This window comes from Amborella trichopoda, unplaced genomic scaffold, assembly GCF_054954075.1.
Source record: "Amborella trichopoda isolate Santa Cruz 75 unplaced genomic scaffold, AtrichopodaSantaCruz75HAP2 v2.0 scaffold_906, whole genome shotgun sequence".
Lineage (NCBI taxonomy): Eukaryota > Viridiplantae > Streptophyta > Magnoliopsida > Amborellales > Amborellaceae > Amborella > Amborella trichopoda.
The window spans coordinates 6,155-26,553 of NW_028283106.1; the positions used below are offsets into that span (position 1 = coordinate 6,155).

The following is a 20,399-nucleotide window of genomic DNA, read 5'->3' on the forward strand; positions in this document are numbered from 1 at the left end:
TATAAGGTAGCATCCTTATATAAACTTTTTCCTTTAATTATGTGCATTCCAACCAATACCTCCAGCTAGTGTGTGGGATCTAAGCACGTGTATGCATTCGATTTGATGAATTGATGTAATAGGAAGACTTTAGCGACAATGAATCGTTAAGAAATTAATGCAGCTCTGATATCAATTGATGCAAATTGAGAAAATAAAATCAGAAAAAAATAAAAATAACATTTTCAAAGAATATACCCTCCCTTAAGGTCTTTAAGAGAATCCACCCCAAGGCTGAGCGAATATACCCCCTCTCAAGGTATGTAAGGGAATCTACCCCAAAAATATCTTCACAAGACCAAATTTTATTAATTCATCTACCACCTTTTACAATGAAGGGAAACGTTCTTTTAAACGCACTTAAAAAAATAAATAAATAAATAAACAACTGACTTTTCAATTTTATTTCCAACCTATTTTCTCTTATCCCTATATTTTTCATCTTAAATTCACGTGATCTCTTAACCATCAAGTACCAAACAGATATCTTCTCTCTTAATCTACTTTTTATCCAAAACGTTCCCAAGTTGAAAAGATAAACCCCCTATATTTAACCTTATACTATTTATATTCCTAAACTAACTAACCCAATCAATAAATATCAACTCACACACAAACTCAATGCCCACAAATATCTTGCTCACCTCCTCTCCTATTCCTGAAGAGATAAACTAAAGAATAATAAAAAAATTAAAATAACCGTAATATTATTTGCATCAGAAATAAATATGAATTCGTTATATGTTTGGAATTATCAAAATAAGTGTGCACTTATTCCCTTCAAGTAATTCAACTCTACCTATTTATAAAAGTTGCTATAGTAAGTAGCATTCCTCGCAAGTGTATGATAAATTTATCAAAATACAACACCTTTCAGCTATTTAAGTTTACCCTTTTCTGTACTATTCCAACTCAATATCATATGTATTTTGATGGGTATTTTGTAATTAAATAAAACAATAAGGGCGAAATTCTAATATGTATTATATTAGGTGCATTTTGGCAAATTTCCCTAAATGTATTTATAAGGGCTAATAATGAAAGAATTATGAGCTAATCATGAAAGAATCATTACAAATAGGCTCGATGCTTTGCGTCATTGTTAAATTATTTTTTCTCCAGAGAAAACGCATATGGGAGGAGACTTTTATCAAGAGATATGAACAAAACTCTAGCTCTAGATCCCTTTTCTTGAGATGCACCATCAAAGAATAACTCCTATTGAGTGCACATCACTTCCTTATCTAGACAATCCTCATAAAGGATGGCCGGCTAAGACGTTTGTAAGAGCATGTTTCACAACCTTCTATGGGACATAGGCGAAATCAAATCCCATAAGAAACGGTACCCACTTGGCAAAACACCCCAACAAAGTTAGTCGTGTCATCAAGAATTTTATGGGATCTGCTCGTGAAATAGGTTGTATGGAATGAGCCAATAGGTAATGCCCCAACTTCTGAACGAAAAATACTGAAGTGAGAGACATTTTCTCAATGGCCAAATAGTTGTATTCACATGCCATCATGCTGTGATATAGATAATATAGAGCAACCTTAATGCCTTCATCATTGTGCCCTGTGACCCTTCCAAGGCAGTCATATACCGTATTAACAGCCTGCCTAAAATTGGTGTCATAAAGAGCGGTGGTTTCAAGAGATAATCCCTAATCGCCTGATAAGTTGTCTAACAGACGTTTCCCCATATGAAAGGCATATCCTTTGCCGTAAGCCTAAAGTTACATCTTCCTGATAAATTTAAATTGAACTTCCTATAGGAAAGTCTTCCTTGTACGGACTTTTAACTCTCAAAGGTTAGTGGGTGGCATCATATCCTATATTGCGTTGATTTTCACATGATCAATCTCAATCCCTCGATGCACAAAACCATGAAACTTGATTGATCTAATATCAGATGCATATTTCAAAGGATTCATCTTAAGCTGATATTTTTGTAGCTTTTCAATCACTACCCCAAGCATCGTGTATGTGAGTGCAACAATCTTTAGATTTAGAGACAACTGTCATTACACGTTGATATGTAGCCCATGCATTCTTCACACTGAACGGCATCATCTTACAGCAATATATCTTTTTGATCGTGCAAAATGCTATTTACTCTTTGTCCTTTGGGGACATCCTAATCTTATTGTACCCTGAGTAGCCATCCCATGAATAAAAGAGCTTGACATATTGCTTTTGGACACACCCTCTAAGTTTGGAATTATTTCAAAATTCTTACACTATAGGGATCGTACTAGCTTTGTACACACTATGATACCCCCAAACATGATCTTTACTCCCTATAGAGCATAAAGAATATTTGAAAATCCTTGCGTTCCCTTTAAAGAATAGGACACATGAGATGGAGTTGAACCATAAAGTCCGTTCCAAACTGAGAAATGGCATGTATGCCTCATCAAATCATTGGAAAATAGCTAGCAACCATTGATCACGAGAAATTTTGGGTTGTCACTCAGTTCACCGGACAAATATCAAGTTGTGCATGTGTACAAGCGTCATGCATAATGAGCTGCACAAAGATGTACGGTTCTGATTGAGCCGAACAACTAGCCACGTGGTCCGGGGCCTCTTTGACTTATAAAACTACTATTTCCACCCATTGTTAAGAAAATCAAAACCAAAGATAATATGTTAGGAGAAAATTCGAAACCAGTTAACCGAAGATCCAAAATTGACTAGAATTGTTACCAACCAGGAAACCAACACGTGAAACAAACATTTGGGATCAGTAGTTGAGCTACGCATGTCAAGCGCACATTGTTTTGTGCCCAAATCATTACGATCGCGCAACTTGAATGACCCAAATTTGATTCGGGGCTCCAACCTCATGATTTATGAGATTTGCCAATTTGTAGGTCACTGTTGGTTGACTTCAAGGACCTTCTTCTAGGAACAATCCTAGCCATGACTTCCCCAGTTCCAATCCAATAAGCCTAGGAAAACTCCAGTAGACCTTAACTAAAAGAATCAGACTCTCTGTAAAAACTCAGAGAACATAGAAGAAGAAGACTCCTCCCATACCAAAAGACTTAGAAGAACATTCCTGGGCATATATCCCCAAAGCCCTAGAGACATCTGGTTTAGCAAACTTGGCAGGAGAAGGAGTGAAGGCTCACCCTTCACGTCCATTCTAGGCCCTAACTCTCACTATAAAAGGGGGAGAGGTGTAGGCCTCAACTCACAATGAGCCTCAACACAGCAAAAATGACAAAGGGTGTGAGAGAGTGGTGGAACTCCTCTTGAGAGAGAAAGAATGTGAGCGAGAGAGAGAGTCTAAGCACTCTCCCATTGGAGTAGTAAGGTGAGACCCAGCGAAAGAGATCAAGAATTGTGTGAGAGAGTTAAGCTTGGACTGCTCCTTGTCTTGTACATATGCACTTTAAGAATATTTGTAAGCTTCCTTCTTGCTTGGAATTGTAGCGCCCCCAAGAGAGAGTTGCAAGGTTTGTGACCATGCCAACTCCTTCATAATACTCTACAAACTGGTTAAAGAGAGAAAAGGTGCTGGAAATGTGATTGCCACCCTTGGAAGAGGCCGAGGGGCCTATGATTATGCTTATACAAGTCAATAAACTTGCATATGCATAATGTGAATTAGAAGTATGCGTGGATTATGGAATTCACTCAAAACTATAAGTATTGGGCCAACCTTAAAATGGATACCTAAGGGGCCTAACATTTATAGCACCTAGATAGTGATTCGATACTCGATACAATGAGCTCCAACCTTCCTTTACAAAAATTCTAAATCCTTTAAATAAAATAGAATATAAAAATTTTAAAAGAATACAAACATAATCATGAGAATTGATCTATGGAGGAAGGAGAGACTGAGATGAAGATAACGTAAAGGAATATGAAATACTAAATAAATAAAGTGTTGCCTTCTATAAGCTCCAAATCAGCAACAAGTATCAACTCTTTTTTTCTTTTTTTTTTCTTGAGGTAATTCAGTGGGAAAGACAAGCTCCTACCTATTTTTTCATATAGATTTGGGAATTAGCTATTTTGAAGGTGTCAATGGGTGTTGTCAGCAGAATTGGAAACAACAACATGGTAACTACGTATGGGGTTGCTACCACCAGACCCGGCCCCTTTCCAAGTGTATCAACTCTTTGAAGCGTAGCAAGCCAAGCCCTGGTCATGTCTAAGCTTTCTTTGCTAACGTTTCCAAAGCGAACCTACGGTTGTAGGAAACAAAGGTGATTTTGGTTACCAACGAGCAAAGCCAATGGTAGCAATGTCAAAGTAAAATTTTGAGAGGGCGCGAGCAAAGGAAAAGTGGAAGAGGGCTTTTGTTGTTGCAAGCCCCAAGCAAGAAGATGTGTAGCATAGGTTACACATCAAATTGGGGCTTGCAACATCAAAGCATTCACTTTTGAGGGCTTTGCAAGAGCAAAAAGCCAACAAGCGTAGGCTCGAAAGCCAATAAGCAACGACACATTAGTGCATCCGTTTTCTTGCTTGTCTTCGTTGGCTCGAAAGCAAGAAGCAAGGGCTAGCCTAGCGCTAGCGTTAGCGCATCTATTTTCTTGAAAGAAGCAAGGTCTAGCCTAGCGCTAGCATTAGCGTTAGCGCATATGTTTTCTTGCTTGCATTCGTGTGAAACTCGCTATGCCATCTGCAGAGGGGATTTGTTCAAGAAGTCTTTCAACCACATGTTGCTTCGGTGCTTGAGGAAGAAGCCCATCGAGTGGTTCAAGATGTCCACGCCGGGATATGTGGGAGGCATGTTCATAGTCAAATGCTTGCAAAGAAGACCTTGCACCAAAGCTATGATAGGCCTACTAGTCCATGCATAAATCAATTATTAAGAAAGCACAGACCTTGTAGAATAATCTCTCTTCTTATACAATTTTAGCATAATTTTAACGTAGTCTCCAAAAGGTAGGTGAAAATTGGTCGGTAGGGCTATTTACAAAGTTTTGAAAGGGTAAACCTTGAAAATATGAGGGGAAGGAAATCTTAAAAAAATGCACAACTTCAAATCATCCACTAGTGCGCAAGTCCAAGTTGCGCCCTAGATATAAGCCCATGCAAAAAGTGGGTCCTCAAGGCTTCGACAAGTGTGCAATAGACCTTGAAATGATGTCAAGTGTCCCAACAGCTAGCTGACTAGTTGAGGGAGGCACTAATCTGAGTTACGCCATTTTTTGGTTGAAAATAAGACACGATTTGAAGTTACGCAAGTGGCGCCTTATTTTTAATGTATTGGTTTTCATGCAAAACGTTGGCCCAGAGTGGCGCCACATGTTTGTAAGTGATGGAAACAAAGATCCTTTGAAAATGGATAATTTCTAAGGCCTCTTTCCATCTTTAGGCCTTAGGAATCAAGTTTCTAGTGGACTTCTCCATTAAACAAGGTTCACGTGTGGGTAAGTCTACTGTGGTCAATAAGCCTAATAATCTTTTGTTGGTTAATCTTGCCAATAATATATTTACTTATGTGCCCAAATCTACCATTGCCACAATATAGATGCAAATATATCATAAGGAAATTAAAAGTGAAGGGATGATACATCATTAGTAGAAGGAGGAGGAGATGAAATAACGCAAACTACTCTTCCATATCCAAAGTATAAAGTCTATCAACTAGAAATCCTCCAAAACCGAAATCATTATAAATTTTAATTTCTACTTTATTGCCTAAAAAGCAAACAAATGACCTTCTTGTGAGAGATGGTAGACTGAGCATATTGGAATTTTAATTATTAGGTCCCCATGCCCACCACATCCTTAGTGGCCTTATTCGTTATGAGTATCTTCCCTCCCACAGGAACTCAATGAAACTCTCTGAACCGATCTTCATCCCTCGCTATAAGTTTCACCACTCTTAAATCCACAGTCCAACTATTAGATACAGGATTAACAACTAGCACCTCTTTGCATACATTAGCATACTCAAAGGAATAAATGGTTCGTACCTTTTTTGGCTAAGGCATTCAGGTGTGAAGTAACCAGTCTTCCCACAATAAAAGCAGGGCAAGGCTGATTTACCACTTACCAGCAGGAGCATTGCACTTTCCCCCACTTTGCTTGTTACTCTTTTCTTTTGGACACTCAACCTTTATTTCCTTTTTCTTTGGAGGATTGTTTCCCTTGGATATCTTACTCTCCTTAGGCTTGCCTGGCTTGGCGAGCTTGCTTGCACTAGCAAAGCGATGCTCAATCTCGAATTCAAGATGATGAGAAAGATGAGCAAATATTTTAATATTCTCATAGTATGTCACCATAATTGCAAATATTTTAATATTCTCATATTATGTCACCATAATTTCCATATTCTCCTAAGGAAGTAATCTAAGAACAGATATAATCTCGTCACTAAGCACAATACTTGCAACACTCAAGTTACATATCATCTGTGACAATTTTCTCAAATACTCCATCATGAACACATTTGATGGCATCATATACATCAAGAATGCCAGCAGTAGTACGCACAATCTAGTGGGACAGGTGCAAGAGAACTGGAGCTACAACCCTTAGATGTCTCAAACCACCCAGTAAAGTTGTTTTGCGTGCTGCTTAACATAGTAAAACATTCACAATAATCCCTTTTGAGCCATGCTTTATGTGATTCTGCTTCACAACTTGCCTAGGCTGTGTTCCTTTTGTTAGAAGGAGTCATGCTAGTGGTCAAGTCTTCAAGCATGCCTTGCTCATCAAGCAGGTTTGAATTTTACACTATTATATGACGTAATTCTTGCTATCCAGCTTCTCTTCACTATGGAAGTAAGGTGATCACATTCTTGGATGACATTGTAGTCTATATCCATAAGAAGATAATCGTTACATGGATGATTTTTTTGCAACTTGAGCTGCCTCCACATGACCCACACGTGTGGTTCACATGTCTTACGTACCCACATGTGGGGCTTAGACATATCACACATGTGACGTCAGGACTAGGGCCTGACACATATGTGTTTTTTTGCCGTGTTTTGCACTTTTTTTTCTTGCATGTATGGGATGTGTGCACATGAGCATATTGCACGTGTGCAGCGCATGGGGCAGCACTACCATGCAGCATGTGTGCACCCACCAGACCACTACACATCCACTGCATGGGTGCACATGGTAATGCATTGCTTAGCGCACAGCCCCACACATATGTCTAGGGGCACATGTGTGCATGTGGGTCACCAAGGTCAATGCGATGGTCACTTACGGGCTACCTCGCACGAGATCACCACTGGTCTAAAGTGCACATAGTGATCATGTGGCACATGCATGCTTCCACCCCCATCATTGTGTTCATCATGCATGTATTCTCTCTCCTCATGCATGATCACTTGAAGGGTTCTCTCTCCTCATGCATGATCACTTGAGTGCTATGTGGCACATGCATGCTTCCACCCTATGCTTATATATTCCTCCCCATCCACTCATAAATTTGGTTTCTCTCTCTACCCTCACCTTTTCACTCCCTCACTTGCCGCTCTTTCCCCCTTGTTCTTCTTCTTCTCCCTTAGCCATTAAATCCCTCCAAGCCCATCAACTGCCCTCCCAAGCCTTAAACTTTTGAAGCTTGAACTCAATCCACTTGAAGCTTGGCAACCGAAGTGGAGCTTGTAGAACATTTTATCTTGGGGATTTCAATTGGACTATGTAAGTAGATTTAGTTTCCATGGTTTCATGCTTATGTTAATGAATGTTTCCTTACCTAATGAAAATGTGAAATTCAAGTATGGGTGTGTGTGTGTGTGAGTGTGGGTGCATGCTTACTAAAATTATGTTAAAGCATATTCTGATTTCTTGAATTGTGGTCCCTATTTGAGAGATTGTTAGGGTGCCTTAAACCTTTCCTTAAACTATGAATTTTGGTGGATCAGTAATATATTGAATGTAGTTTCACATGGAAAAGACCCTCTTGTTAATATCTCATTTAATTTGAAAGCTATTAATTATTTTATAACGAATGTCAGATTTGTCAAATGAAATTTTAAGGATTTTAACATGTTTTTGTGTGAAGCTTTTTACTGAACCAAATATACTAGAATGAGGTCAAACTACTTTTAAATATTAGATAAATTAGTCTAATTTAAAATTAGTTTTGGACTCATAATAAAATTCCTTATGGTTTGAAAGTTATAGTCATTTTTCTAGTAGGGTATCACCCTAAATTTTCTGCTACGCAAAATAGAAATTTCATTTGAGAACATTAAATAGTTTGACAAACTTTAGACTAATATTTTGGGTTACTTCCTATATGAATGTTGTCTTTTTATGAGTCTAGATTGTCATAAAATTAGTTGCAGTTTTAAATGATCTTTAAATTTAATGATATGCCCTTAAAGGTGGACAGTATTCATCTTAGATAACCAAAAATAGTGATGTCTATTGCATTGATATATAACATGATATTGACATGATAATGTTTCTTGAATTGATAAGCATGATAATATGAGATAATGATGTCTATTACATTGATATATAGCATGTTATCGATATGATATTGTCTCTTGAGTTGGTAAGCATGATAATATGACATAATGATGTCTATTGCATAGATATATAGCATGATATTGACATGATGATGTCCCTTGAATTATTAAGCATGATAATATGACATAATGACGTCTATTACATTGATATATAGCACGTTATCGACATGATAATGTCTCTTGAGTTGATAAGCATGATAATATGACATAGTAATGTTTTTTGTGATTATATATATAGCATGCTCTGAACATGATGATGTTTTTTTTTTTTTTGTGATATGTACGACATGCTTCAAATATGATGCGTGTGCATGGAGACATGGTTTTGTTATATGATCCGTGCATGATGATATGCTTTTGATAAGATATATGTGCATGATGACATGCTTCTGATAAGATATGTGTGCATGGTGGCATGCTTCTGACAAGATATGTGTGCATGGTAACATGCTTCTGATAAGATATGTGTGCATGGTAACATGCTTCTGACAAGATATGTGTGCATGGTAACATACTTTTAATAAGATATATGTTCATGGTAACATGCTTCTGATAAGATATGTGTACATGGTAATATGCTTTCGAGAAGATACGTAACCATGGAGACAAAGTTCTATTATGATCTAATGAGATATTTGTGTCGGCAACTATGATCTTTCCATACTCTCTATGATAAGATGAGAGTTAGGAGTGTGTGTGTTTGGGTGGTCGCTCCCCCAAACTTATATGAGGCACTACTCATTGGGACCCCTTTAGCAATGTAATGCTCTCTCGTCAGAAGGGCACAAGAGAGGGCCAAGGCTAGTGCCTATCAAAAGCCCCAAAGTGCATTGGGGAACGTGTATAAGAGAGGGCCAAGGTCACTGCCTATCAAAAGCCCCAACATGCATTGGGGATCATATGCATGTGGGAGACACCACGCAACGGATTTACCCATTGGTGATGTTTCTTTCTTGATTGTGATGGTAGAGGCTCTACGTATCAAGATTTAATTGTCATGATGGGTGAGGATTCTACTTCAGGAGTTAGTTGGTATCTCTTGATCTTGATTATGCTTATCACATACATGCCTAATTGTTTTGATCTGTTATGATGCTCGTGCCTAAATGATTTGATCGACTTCTTGTTACAATCATATATGATTAATATAATTAGTTATTATTCCACCATGAAACATACCATGCATGACACGTTTGTTTAAATATGAATTTGACACATGACTGTATGTTTTGTAAGACTTGCATATATAATATTTGTAAGAATGAAAGCATGGCATCTAGATCTTATTTAGTTGGCTTTACAGCTCATTCTTTTAAACTTTTCTTCCATATAGAGTGATAGCCAGCGTGATTGGAGTGACATATCCTGGTGGTCACGCTTGGGGTCCCTTATAACCATACTGTTGAAGCTTCATTTTCCAATATATGTTTTGGTTGGCAGTCAACCATAGAGTCCATTTTGATTTGGTAGTATGTCTTTATGTTGAGTTTTTTGTGCCTTGGACCTATATGTACTATTTTGTATTGTTATATATATTTCGGGACTTATTTGTCCCACTGACTATGGTTATGTATATTGTGTTTCATTTTTTGTTTCTTTTGTGGCAGGCTTTGATACTTGTAATTCCTTCTTTGTCAAAGTATTGAGTGCTCTCCAAACTGAGTGGCACTTGCTACCTATGGTCATGACCCAACGCCATTTGGTCCTTCTGCTGGCCTAGGCCTAGCCCTTTGTGGGTCCGGCTGGGACAGTAAGGCCGTGACACTATACACCTCAGCAGAGTAGTGTTGCTGAGCGTCAAAACCGTCACATTCTAGAAACTGCACGAGCTCTACTCATGTCATCCTCAATTCCAAAAACCTTATGGGCTGAAGCTGTTCTTTTTTTAGGTAATTTAGTGAGGAAGATAGGCCCCTACCCCTTTTTTCAAGTAGATTAGGAGTTAGATTTTTTTAAGGTGGTAATTTGGTGGTGTTAGTGATAAGAATGGAAATCACAATGGGATGACTAGGTGTAGGGATACTACCATTTCAACTTTGTGAGGCATTAATTTTCCCCGCTATATATTTTCAAGAGTAATTAATGTACAGATCCTAAAAAAATTTTTAAAATACAAAATGCTTCGTTTAGAAGTAAAAATTATAAAGCATGTCGGTCAACCGCATTTTTTTTTCTTTTTTCTCTATAGGTAAAAATTACAAAATGATCCCATCCTTAGACCTAATTTTAACTTTTTTTCTTTTTTTATGTTTTTCATTAGTACGGAAACTAAAATTAAAATTAAAACTAGCAAAAACACTTAAAAAAAATTTAAAATTCTGTCGGAGGATCCTTGGACCGAGGGGCAATTTTCGAAAAAATATAAAACATAGATTGACCGATATTCTTTGTAATTTCTGCCTATAAATGGAGCATTTCGTAAAATATAAAAACATAGATTGACTGATATTCTTTGTAATTTCTGCCTATAAACAGAGCATTTCGTATTTTAGAAAAAATTTAGGGTCCATACGTAAATGACTCTATTTTCAGTAGCAAACATTGTCATGTTTAGTCTCCATTCACAAGACAAATAATTACAAGGAATAAAAACATATTGCATACTATTACTAGTTTAAATAAAACATACATACATAATCAGTCCAGACTTGTCATGACTGCTTAGCCTACATACAACCAATATAATGAATAATATGAACTTACAAATAACCAGCATAAAAGAATAGACATGCATACTCTGACTAATATGCCCTTTGCCATTGCATTACAATGAATAAAAAACTAAAATAGATACTTTTTCTTTTCTTTTTTTTAACAATGGCATGATGTATTATTCGATGGAGGGGCTGTGGGGTGATCGTTGCATACGGAGTCTTCTCTCATCCGACAGCAACTTAGCAAACCTACAAGAAGATATCAAGACACTATCAGAAAAACCATTATTGTAACTGATATTTTTTGCTAGGGATTTTATATCGTAAAAGAAAAACAAAGCTCAATTACACAAGGAGCATATTTAGAAGTTCATAAGAGTTTGGTGTTTTTTTCTTTTGGGATTTTCTAAACATTAAAACGATTGGTTGCGTTGATTCCCTCGGAGAAACTTTTTTTTTTGTTGAGGACAAATACAAAAATGCAGAAAATAAGAAACAAATCCTAATAATTAAGGGCATTATATGTTTGGTTTCTATAACAGTTTTTCACATTTGGAATACGAAGAAACAATGGGAAACATACCATTCACAATTTCATGTCTGAATATAGAAATATACACCAAGGTTTTGTCATGAATGTTTAATGTGATTGGGATGACTTGACATCTAAATATCAATAGGAAAAACCAAGAGAAAGGAAATGGTTACCTGGTTAATGCTTGCTCATTAGTTCCTTCACCTTCTACTGGTTCAAACAGACCAGTCTCCATATTTAACCTAGAGACTGGTTTTTTCAGGAGATCACTACCGATCATCACAAGATTTTCCAGATTTTCTTTGGTTGCGATGTCAACAGAGGATGCATGGCCAGTTAATGTATCATCCTAAGCACAAAAATGACAGCAACATTATAATAGCAAGGAGATCGATATAGGGCTATCTACATGTATGGATTCGTCTATACACTTGTGTTTTTGTGAACTGTATTCATATGAACACATTTCAGCTATCGGTGTATGCATGTACATGCACATTAATTTATACAAATGTGTGCGCATAGACACAAAACATAAGATAAGGAGAGAGGGATTTACATACTTGAATGCGAAGATAATTACGTTCAGAATGAAGAGCTTGGAAGACCACAGAGAGATGGAAATCTACCATGTCGGAACTAGCATGAGTAAATGTGTCTATTAATGGAGTGCCTCCATTGTGGTATAACCACCCTAGAACACCCCACTTTGCCGCATCTTTAGCACTATAGTTATCAGTAGATTTTGGAGAACCAGTGCCAAGAGAGATCACAAGAAATCTACCATAATCCATGGGCTTGATAGGGAAGAAATCAGGGTTCTTCCGAAATATCTCTCTCGTAACCTCGCCCACAGCCACAAGTGTCTACAATTATAAGATATAACTGACCATAATGAACTATTCCTGATAACACAATGCTTAAGAAATATCTACAATTTTAAAGTACCAAAATAACTATTCCACTTAGCATGTGAAAGGAAGAATACTTGATTTTCTTACAGGATTATTAGCAGCCACCCCTCCATCAACCAAATGGAAGTTCTTCACCATCCCATCAGACCCCATGGTCTCAAAGTAATGGGCAGGAAGGTATGTTGGTGCGGCTGATGTGCTGATGCAAATGTCTGATAGTAACGCATCCTTGATACTGTAATCTCTTAACTGAAGAAAGAAAAAGGAAACATTCGTAAATATTAAATATTTAAGAAATTTGGCAATAGAAAATTTACATCAAAAACTATAAGAAAGAAAGAAACTAGAGAACTGCCATAACCTGATAAGTGGAAAAGACAGCTGGTTGCATGATTCTAATGTCAAACGTAGGGACGACAATGTTGGTTAAAGTCTGGTGTAACTTCTTATCTCCCAACTCACGTCTGATGAGGTCATGAAGATACTTTCCGTCATATTTTGGCCGAGATACGACTCCCCAAAGCTTCGTGGTCGACGCCAGAACTCCACTGTAATCACCAGTAAAGCAAAATGGCATCATTCATCAAAAAAATGGATCAAAAACAGATCATGTGAGATAAGACAAGGACATTCATCATTAGGAGATGAGATAAGGACCTTGATTGAGGAAAGATCTTAGGACAATGTTCAAGGTAAAACGTAGGAATGTCCTTTGCGGCATAAAGAGGGCGATTATCTTTCCCTGGGGTGGCGAGCATGGCTGTTACTAGGCCTCCAGTGCTTGTCCCGGCGATCACGTCGAAGTAATCAGCAATTCTTACATCTTCACCATCCAATATCTGTTAAGAGGATGACAATTCTCAGTAAAACTCGCCTGTACCAGGGATTGCAATTGAATTGATATCTACCCCCTTTGCAATTTGGGTCTTATCCCTTATAATTCGTTAGCATGGAAGTGGCACGGGCAATGTAAGTTTGCAACGTTGCAGTTGTGTAGCTACAATCTTCAAACTGGATACATGGGTTGATAGTTTGAGTGTTGAAAATTGCAACATAACGTCCCATGTCTAAATTCAATGGCTTACCATCCCATAGTTGTAATAGTCGTACGCTATTCCTAGATCAACTACACAGCGCCAAAATTTCAGATTTACTGGATTTCCAAATAATTTAAAAGCCATATTATCTAGACTTTTCATCAAATTAGCCCAAATTCAACATGGCTTGGGGGCATATAACCTTCTATGAGCTTGTCTTAGAAAATTATATATATATATATAAATATATATATATATATATATATATATATATATATATATATATATATATATATATATATATATATATATATATATATAACCATAAGCATTGTGTAGTGGCTACCAAAGATATATATATATATATATATATATATATATATATATATATATATATATATATATATATATATATATATATATATATATATATATATATATATATATATATATATATATCGTAAATAGTAACTTTACAGGGGCAATAAGGGAGGGTCTAACATGGAAATAAGGGCATCCATGGGAATCTCCTGTCATTATCCATTTTGTTTGTATGGACTTTTTGTTATTTGAGTAGGGAAGCAAAGAAAAACCAATACCTGTGAACACTAAGAAGCAATTGTGACTACGGTTTGCTCTCTCTCACACAGTAGATAAAAGTGCAGGATGAATTAAGGTTTCGATTTGAAGCTACGCAATTAAAATAAATGTATAGTGAAGAGCAGGATGAATTAATACTTGGAGCTGGTGCTCGAGGAAGCTGAGGATCGTAGCGGGGATAGTCCCTCTTATTCCACCTCCATCGATGCTTAGAATTGTTATCATCTCTCCATAAGTTGGAGGCTGGTTCATGCTCCACCTTCCCCCTTCCATCTCCATTCAAATGCTGTAAAGCCAATTACTGTTATTGGGTTGGCCCCCAAAACCCCAGGGCCCAAAGGTGTGAGTATGTAAGAGAGATAGATATAAACTGGGCCAAATGACAAAATTAGAGTACGATGTAGAGAGGTTGGGATAGGTAGAGAGAGAAAAAGATAGGTCAAATTATGGTAGAGAGAGGGAGGATAAGGTGGGCTTGTAGGGAAAGAAACAACTATTGAGCCAAAAAAGAAGTGGATTGGGGCACTTATAGAACAAGAAGCATAGGCAATAGGGGCAATATCATGGGACGGTCAACTCATGAACATTGGAAGATTAACATGAAATGGTCAAGGAATTTAGTTGGAAATAATCAGCCAAATTTGGTCTGAAATACCTCGAATATTCATGTGCTTATTTCATTGGAAACTGTTTCTTTTTTTTTTTTTTATTGGGTAAGTATTAAAACAAATTTTGGGTAACTAATTGGAAACGGTTTCTTGCTTGGTGTGATTCCAAATGGCTTAATAGGCCTTTTAATGTGTTAATAACTTGGTATCCCATTGGCTAACCTTGTCAAAGGAGGCATGTTTCGTATAAATTTATCTTTACTATATGTGGCACGTGTCATAATTTGAGGTATAATAGGGATTTCTTACCTAGGTGAATCTCATCAATAATTATTTCAGTCTCTTTCCTTTCTTCAGCATTTGTTTCCACACTTAAGCGTGTTATTTTAAATGTGACCTTATATTTTCACATCGTTGAGTTTCTAATGCTATATCTACCCAAAAAGAAAAACAAGTTTTTAAAACATTAATGGAAACTCGTAATAATAATATCTATGGTTTAACAGTTCAGAAAATGAAAAAGAAAGAAAACAATTTGGAAACAGTAAAAGTTCATATAAGGTGTCAACCAGTGTTATTATGATCTGCATGTTCACTGTGACCCGTGATGGGCCTGGTCTAATCAAAACCGGTCTAATCGTCAATCGAAACAACTTGATCTGATCTTTCGAATATAAAAAAGACAATGTGAATAATAATTTAAAAATATATAATACATTAGAAAAAATGTTCAGTTTGTTCAGATGGTCAAATTGGTGGAAACCGCTTGTCAGACAGGCCAAAACCGATCAAACACTGGTATTGACTTTATTTTTCTTACTAAATCCGTTTCTTACTCTAGACTAGACCGGCCAAAACACTGGTGAAACCGCCTCTGTTCTTAATAACTATAGTGTTAACCTTACACTATTAAAGTAAAGTTTACCTTAAATCATCTATAAGAGAGTGTTTTCATGCTGGAAAACCTCCAATTTGAACATCTTGATTTTAAGATGTATGTCTATGAAGAAAAAGAGAATTTTATGCTCTATCGTCACAAATTCTCTAGACAATTTAGAGATCTCCTTTTCTAATGAGGTATTCTTCTCTATATTCTTCTCTCTTTTTGGAAAACGATATCACGTCACCATATATATATATATATATATATATATGCTCATAAAAAGACTCATCATATAAAAATAAAAATAAAAATAAAAAATGAAATGCAGGATATTTTCAAAAGGTTGGTGTACAATCTCTCTCATGATTTCTTAGTAAGCAAGTAGGATTAGAGAGACTGACCTAGAGACTCGTTCGTCTCCCCTTGAACTATACAAAAGAATTTTCCAATGAAATGCAGGATATTTTCAAAAGGTTGGTGTACAATCTCTCTCATGATTTCTTAGTAAGCAAGTAGGATTAGAGAGGCTGACCTAGTGACTCGTTCGTCTCCCCTTGAACTATACAAAAGAATTTTCCTCAATTTTGGAATGTCCTAAGTGTTGAAAGTTAAGAGAAGGAGGGTATTGATCTTAGGAATATTTGTTGAGTAAAACATTTGTTAACCTTTGTTTTTTTTTGGGAAGCAGCAAGAGGAAGTCTCTTTCATGATTTCTTAGTAATCTCTTTCATGATTTCTTTGTAAGCAAGTAGGATTAGAGAGGCCGACCTAGTGACTCGTTCGTCTCCCCTTGAACTATACAAAAGAATTTTCAATTTTGGAATGTCCCAAGTGTTGAAAGTTAAGAGAAGGAGAGTATTGATCTTAGGAATATTTGTTGAGTAAAACATTTGTTAACCTTGGTTTTTGTTTTGGGAAGCAGCAAGAGGATGTCACACATGCAGAAGCAATGAACCATTTATACTTATCCTTGAACCATTCATACTTCAGTTTACAATCCTTTGATTTTTTTAATGGTTTTTTTACTTTGCAATTTGCAATCCTTGCTAGCATGTAGGGAACCATTTATACTTATCCTTGAACCATTCATACTTCAGTTTACAATCCTTGATTTTTTTAATGGTTTTTTTACTTTGCAATTTGCAATCCTTGCTAGCATGTAGGGAAGCCGTACGGTGTTTATCTTGAAGGATTGATAAGAGCTGCACGTCACTAAGACGTAGGCCCAGGGAATGAGGCCTGGTCTTAACTAGGAATTTCAGCCTGCAAAAGCAAACAAGATAAACGAGAGAGAGAGAGAGGTTAAGCAGAATGCGTAGGGGCTGACTTCCCCACTGATCTACCCAAAAAAAACAAAGTCTTTTTTATTAATGTGCCCAAAGTTCCGATATTTGCCAATAATATTTATCCAAATCATTTATGAAAAATTATTTCATGTGGGCTGGACTGCATTTCTATAGTATGAGGTCCAGAGGTATAAATCATTCATTTTAAAGATGGATGCAAATAGGTGGTCCATCCAAAAACAAGTGTGAGTAATGGTCCAAATGTTTTTTAATATAATTATTGTTTTTAGTCTTAAAAAAAAAAACATTTTTTTTATATTTATAATCTCCATGTTAAAGATTATATATTCTCTAAAAAATTACGATCAAATTATAGTTAAAAAAATATTTATTGCCAAGCCCGCATTTCTACAATATGAGAGTTGGACGCATAGCAACCTTGCCCATCATTTATGGTTGAGGATATTTAAAATAGGGTTATGTTAGGGTGTTCAAACACTAGAGAATTTTATAATTGTACTTAATAAATTTTGGATACTTAAATATCCTTGTTTTGAGTTGTACTCAACAAATTTTGAATACTTATATACCCTTGTTTTGTACATGGAGTATTTTTTTAATAATGGTGTTTTTGGTCATTAGGAGGGGTATGACATCATCTACATAGAATGTGACATCACTCACATCGAGCACATTAATAATGATGTCACACCCCTCCTAATTACCAAAAATACCCTTACCAAAATAAAACAAGGGTATATAAGTATCCAAAATTTGTTGATTACAATTATAAAATACTCTCTAGTGTAAACTGCCTAACATAACCCTTTAAAATAAACTAAAAAAAGATAATGTAAAAAAGGATAAGTGACAAAAAAAAATTAATAAAAATAAAAAAAATAAAAAATAAAAATAAAAGAAAGAAAGGAAGGAAGGAGAGGAAAAGAAAAGAAAAGGAGAAAAGGAACTCACCAACATTTGCCAACAACTTCTAAATTGTATATAAAAAATTTATACATTGCTACCATTTACATATCTTTGAGCAGCATAAGTGATTCGGACAAGGCATACCTTTCCAATCACTTTAGAGAGCAATGTATGAGATTATTTAATCACATAACATTGTAGGAATGATTCGCAAAAGGTGTCTGACGTAATGTATTAGATGGTGGGTTACAACTATAATTTTCAACCAATAGAGAAGGGGGGTAAGAAATGAAATTATTTTTATAAAGTCGTTCCACGAATAAGGGATGCGGCACCTTTTTCACCTAACCATTATCCGATGGACAAAGTTAGCCGAGGCTCTAAACAATCAAATTAGAACCTACCTCAAAATTTTTATAAGAAGAGGTTGTTTTGATGCTCAAATATTATCAAATTGATCATCTTGGCATCAAAATGCATGGAAATAATAAAAAAAAAATGGATTTCAAGTTTTTGAGATAGTGCATCTTGCAACGCATTTTCGGACCGTCAATTTTCAAGATTTTCATGATCTACATTATTTTTGAAGTTTTAAATTTTATAATTATATATAAAAATATATTTTAAAATTATCACAAAGATTTTTAGTATTAAAATCATATTTCTCGATACTATTTGAAAGTATGCTTTACTTTGATTGTTTAGAGCCTCGGCTCTATACAAACCTCAACCTTATAAGATTGATAAATCCGGGCAAATTAATGAACCAAAGAGTGATACGAAACCATAGGGAGAAAGGAGTTCCGTGTCTTGGTTGTTCGGCGCCACCAAAAAAGCTGGAGTTGGATGGAAACAATGACACGAGAAAGACCATGGCGTCTCTCTTTGTGGTCCCTCTTCGTCTCCAAATTTCATTGGACGTTCGGGCCCCATGATAGGGACCATGATTCAATCCCTTTTAAGGATAGGGTTTCTCCCTCCTTATGTGCACGTGTGGATATGCCCATATAGTAAGGTAAGGGCGTATTTGGTAACTAAGAAAGTTTGTTTTTTTGGAAAATCTTTGAGAAACTGGAAGCCGGGGATAAAACGTAAAAGTAGCTAACCCTCGTCGGAAGCTGAGAACTGTAGTTTGGTAACCTGTCTGTGAAAACCAGAGAAAGCTCTAGAGCTTGAGCAAAGAGAGATTGAGAAGAGAAAGAGAACATGAGGTTAAAGAAATAAAATGGGGATGAGGTAGTTTTATGTTTCCCCCATTTTCCCAAGAAATCGACAAAATACCCTTTAGGGTACTCTATAGTTGTCCCCTAAAAAGAGAAAAGTGTGGAAACAAGAGGGAATGCTGGTATCTGAGTTTTCGCACTTTTCCCATTTCCAAACTAAGGAAACTATGGTAACTGAGAACACAGACCATTTTCTCTTGTTTTATCAATTACCAAACAGGGTGTAGGTGAAAACAAAAAGATTGGAAGACATTTCTTGGATTCCTATAATGTGACGTGAACTCTTGTTAGCAAATCAAACGTAGTATTTTGCGTGATGCATTGGTTTGGTGTGCGTGTTGCCAAATTTAGCGGAATATACATTTCCCCACTTAAAAGATTGAAGTTTTGGGATCCACTCAACCAATTCCTAGTTGATCATCTTCAAGAAAGATTTGGATATTGGGTTCTTTAGTTCTTAGATCTAATCGTCCAAAATCAACACTGGGTTCGGTATCATGCTATGTTACCGAGAAACGGATACGCGTGTCTATTTGTAAAATGGATGTGAATATAAAAAATGTGAACCCCATAAAAAGACATCTAGACACCACACGTGGTAGTGTCTTGTCAACATATATGCACATGTTCACATATATCCGTATTGAAATTTATATGTAGCATAACCGTATTTACATTTCGGACGAGCGCCGGTAAAGAAGTGAGTTAAAGAAAATAGAGTTCATCTAGCCACATGGAATACAAAAGTGCTTACAAGTAATATTGTGGAGTTAGTAGATTCAATGATACGAAGGAAATTAAACATAGTTTGTCAATGGGACACTAAGTAGAAAGGGAAAAATATTAAAGAAATAAATTGGTATAAACTTTGGTATATAGGAAAGGATAATAATAGAAATGGCTAGGCATAAAAATAGATAAAGATTTAAAAGATAAAATAATTAATGTCAAGAGACAAAGTGATAGGCTCCTATTAATTAAATTTGTATTAGGGTAAGAGATAATTAACTTAATTAGTACTTATACACCACAAGTAGGACTAGAGGATAGAATTAAGATATTTTTGGGAGGACATGGATAGACTAGTCTAAGACATACCAAATGGATAGGTGACCTTTTTAGGAGGGGACTTATATGTTCATGTTGGGAAGAATAGGAAATGATATACATGGGAGATATGGGTTGGTGAAAGAAATTCGATAGGTGAAACTATGCTAGATTTTGCT

General features: G+C 36.1%; 1 protein-coding gene across 2 annotated transcripts; it reads right to left on the reverse strand.

Moving 5' to 3' along the window:
• Window positions 1-11,082: 11,082 nt before the first annotated feature.
• Window positions 11,083-14,743, reverse strand: LOC148778891 (patatin-like protein 2). 2 transcript variants are annotated; one of them, XM_088857195.1, is made up of 7 exons: window positions 14,385-14,743; window positions 13,267-13,448; window positions 12,971-13,157; window positions 12,697-12,858; window positions 12,259-12,561; window positions 11,869-12,044; window positions 11,083-11,409 (listed from the first exon to the last, which is right to left on the reverse strand). In XM_088857195.1, the coding sequence occupies exons 1-7, from the start codon at window positions 14,523-14,525 to the stop codon at window positions 11,337-11,339; spliced, it is 1,224 nt and encodes a 407-aa protein (XP_088713321.1). In that variant the 5' UTR covers window positions 14,526-14,743; the 3' UTR covers window positions 11,083-11,336. The 2 variants fall into 2 exon arrangements, with proteins under 2 accessions (XP_088713321.1, XP_088713320.1); XM_088857194.1 differs by lacking the exon at window positions 14,385-14,743 and adding an exon at window positions 14,246-14,260.
• Between the last annotated feature and the right edge of the window lie 5,656 nt (window positions 14,744-20,399).

Bases quoted from the DNA above. Each gene is read 5' to 3' on its own strand.
- LOC148778891 (XM_088857195.1), bottom strand. From the start codon at position 14,525: ATGGAGATGGAAGGGGGAAGGTGGAGCATGAACCAGCCTCCAACTTAT. The intron at 13,158-13,266 runs GTCCTTATCTCA...TGGTGATTACAG, and splicing joins AAGATCTTTCCTCAATCAAG to TGGAGTTCTGGCGTCGACCA. The intron at 11,410-11,868 runs GTAACCATTTCC...ATCTTCTTGTAG, and splicing joins AATGAGCAAGCATTAACCAG to GTTTGCTAAGTTGCTGTCGG.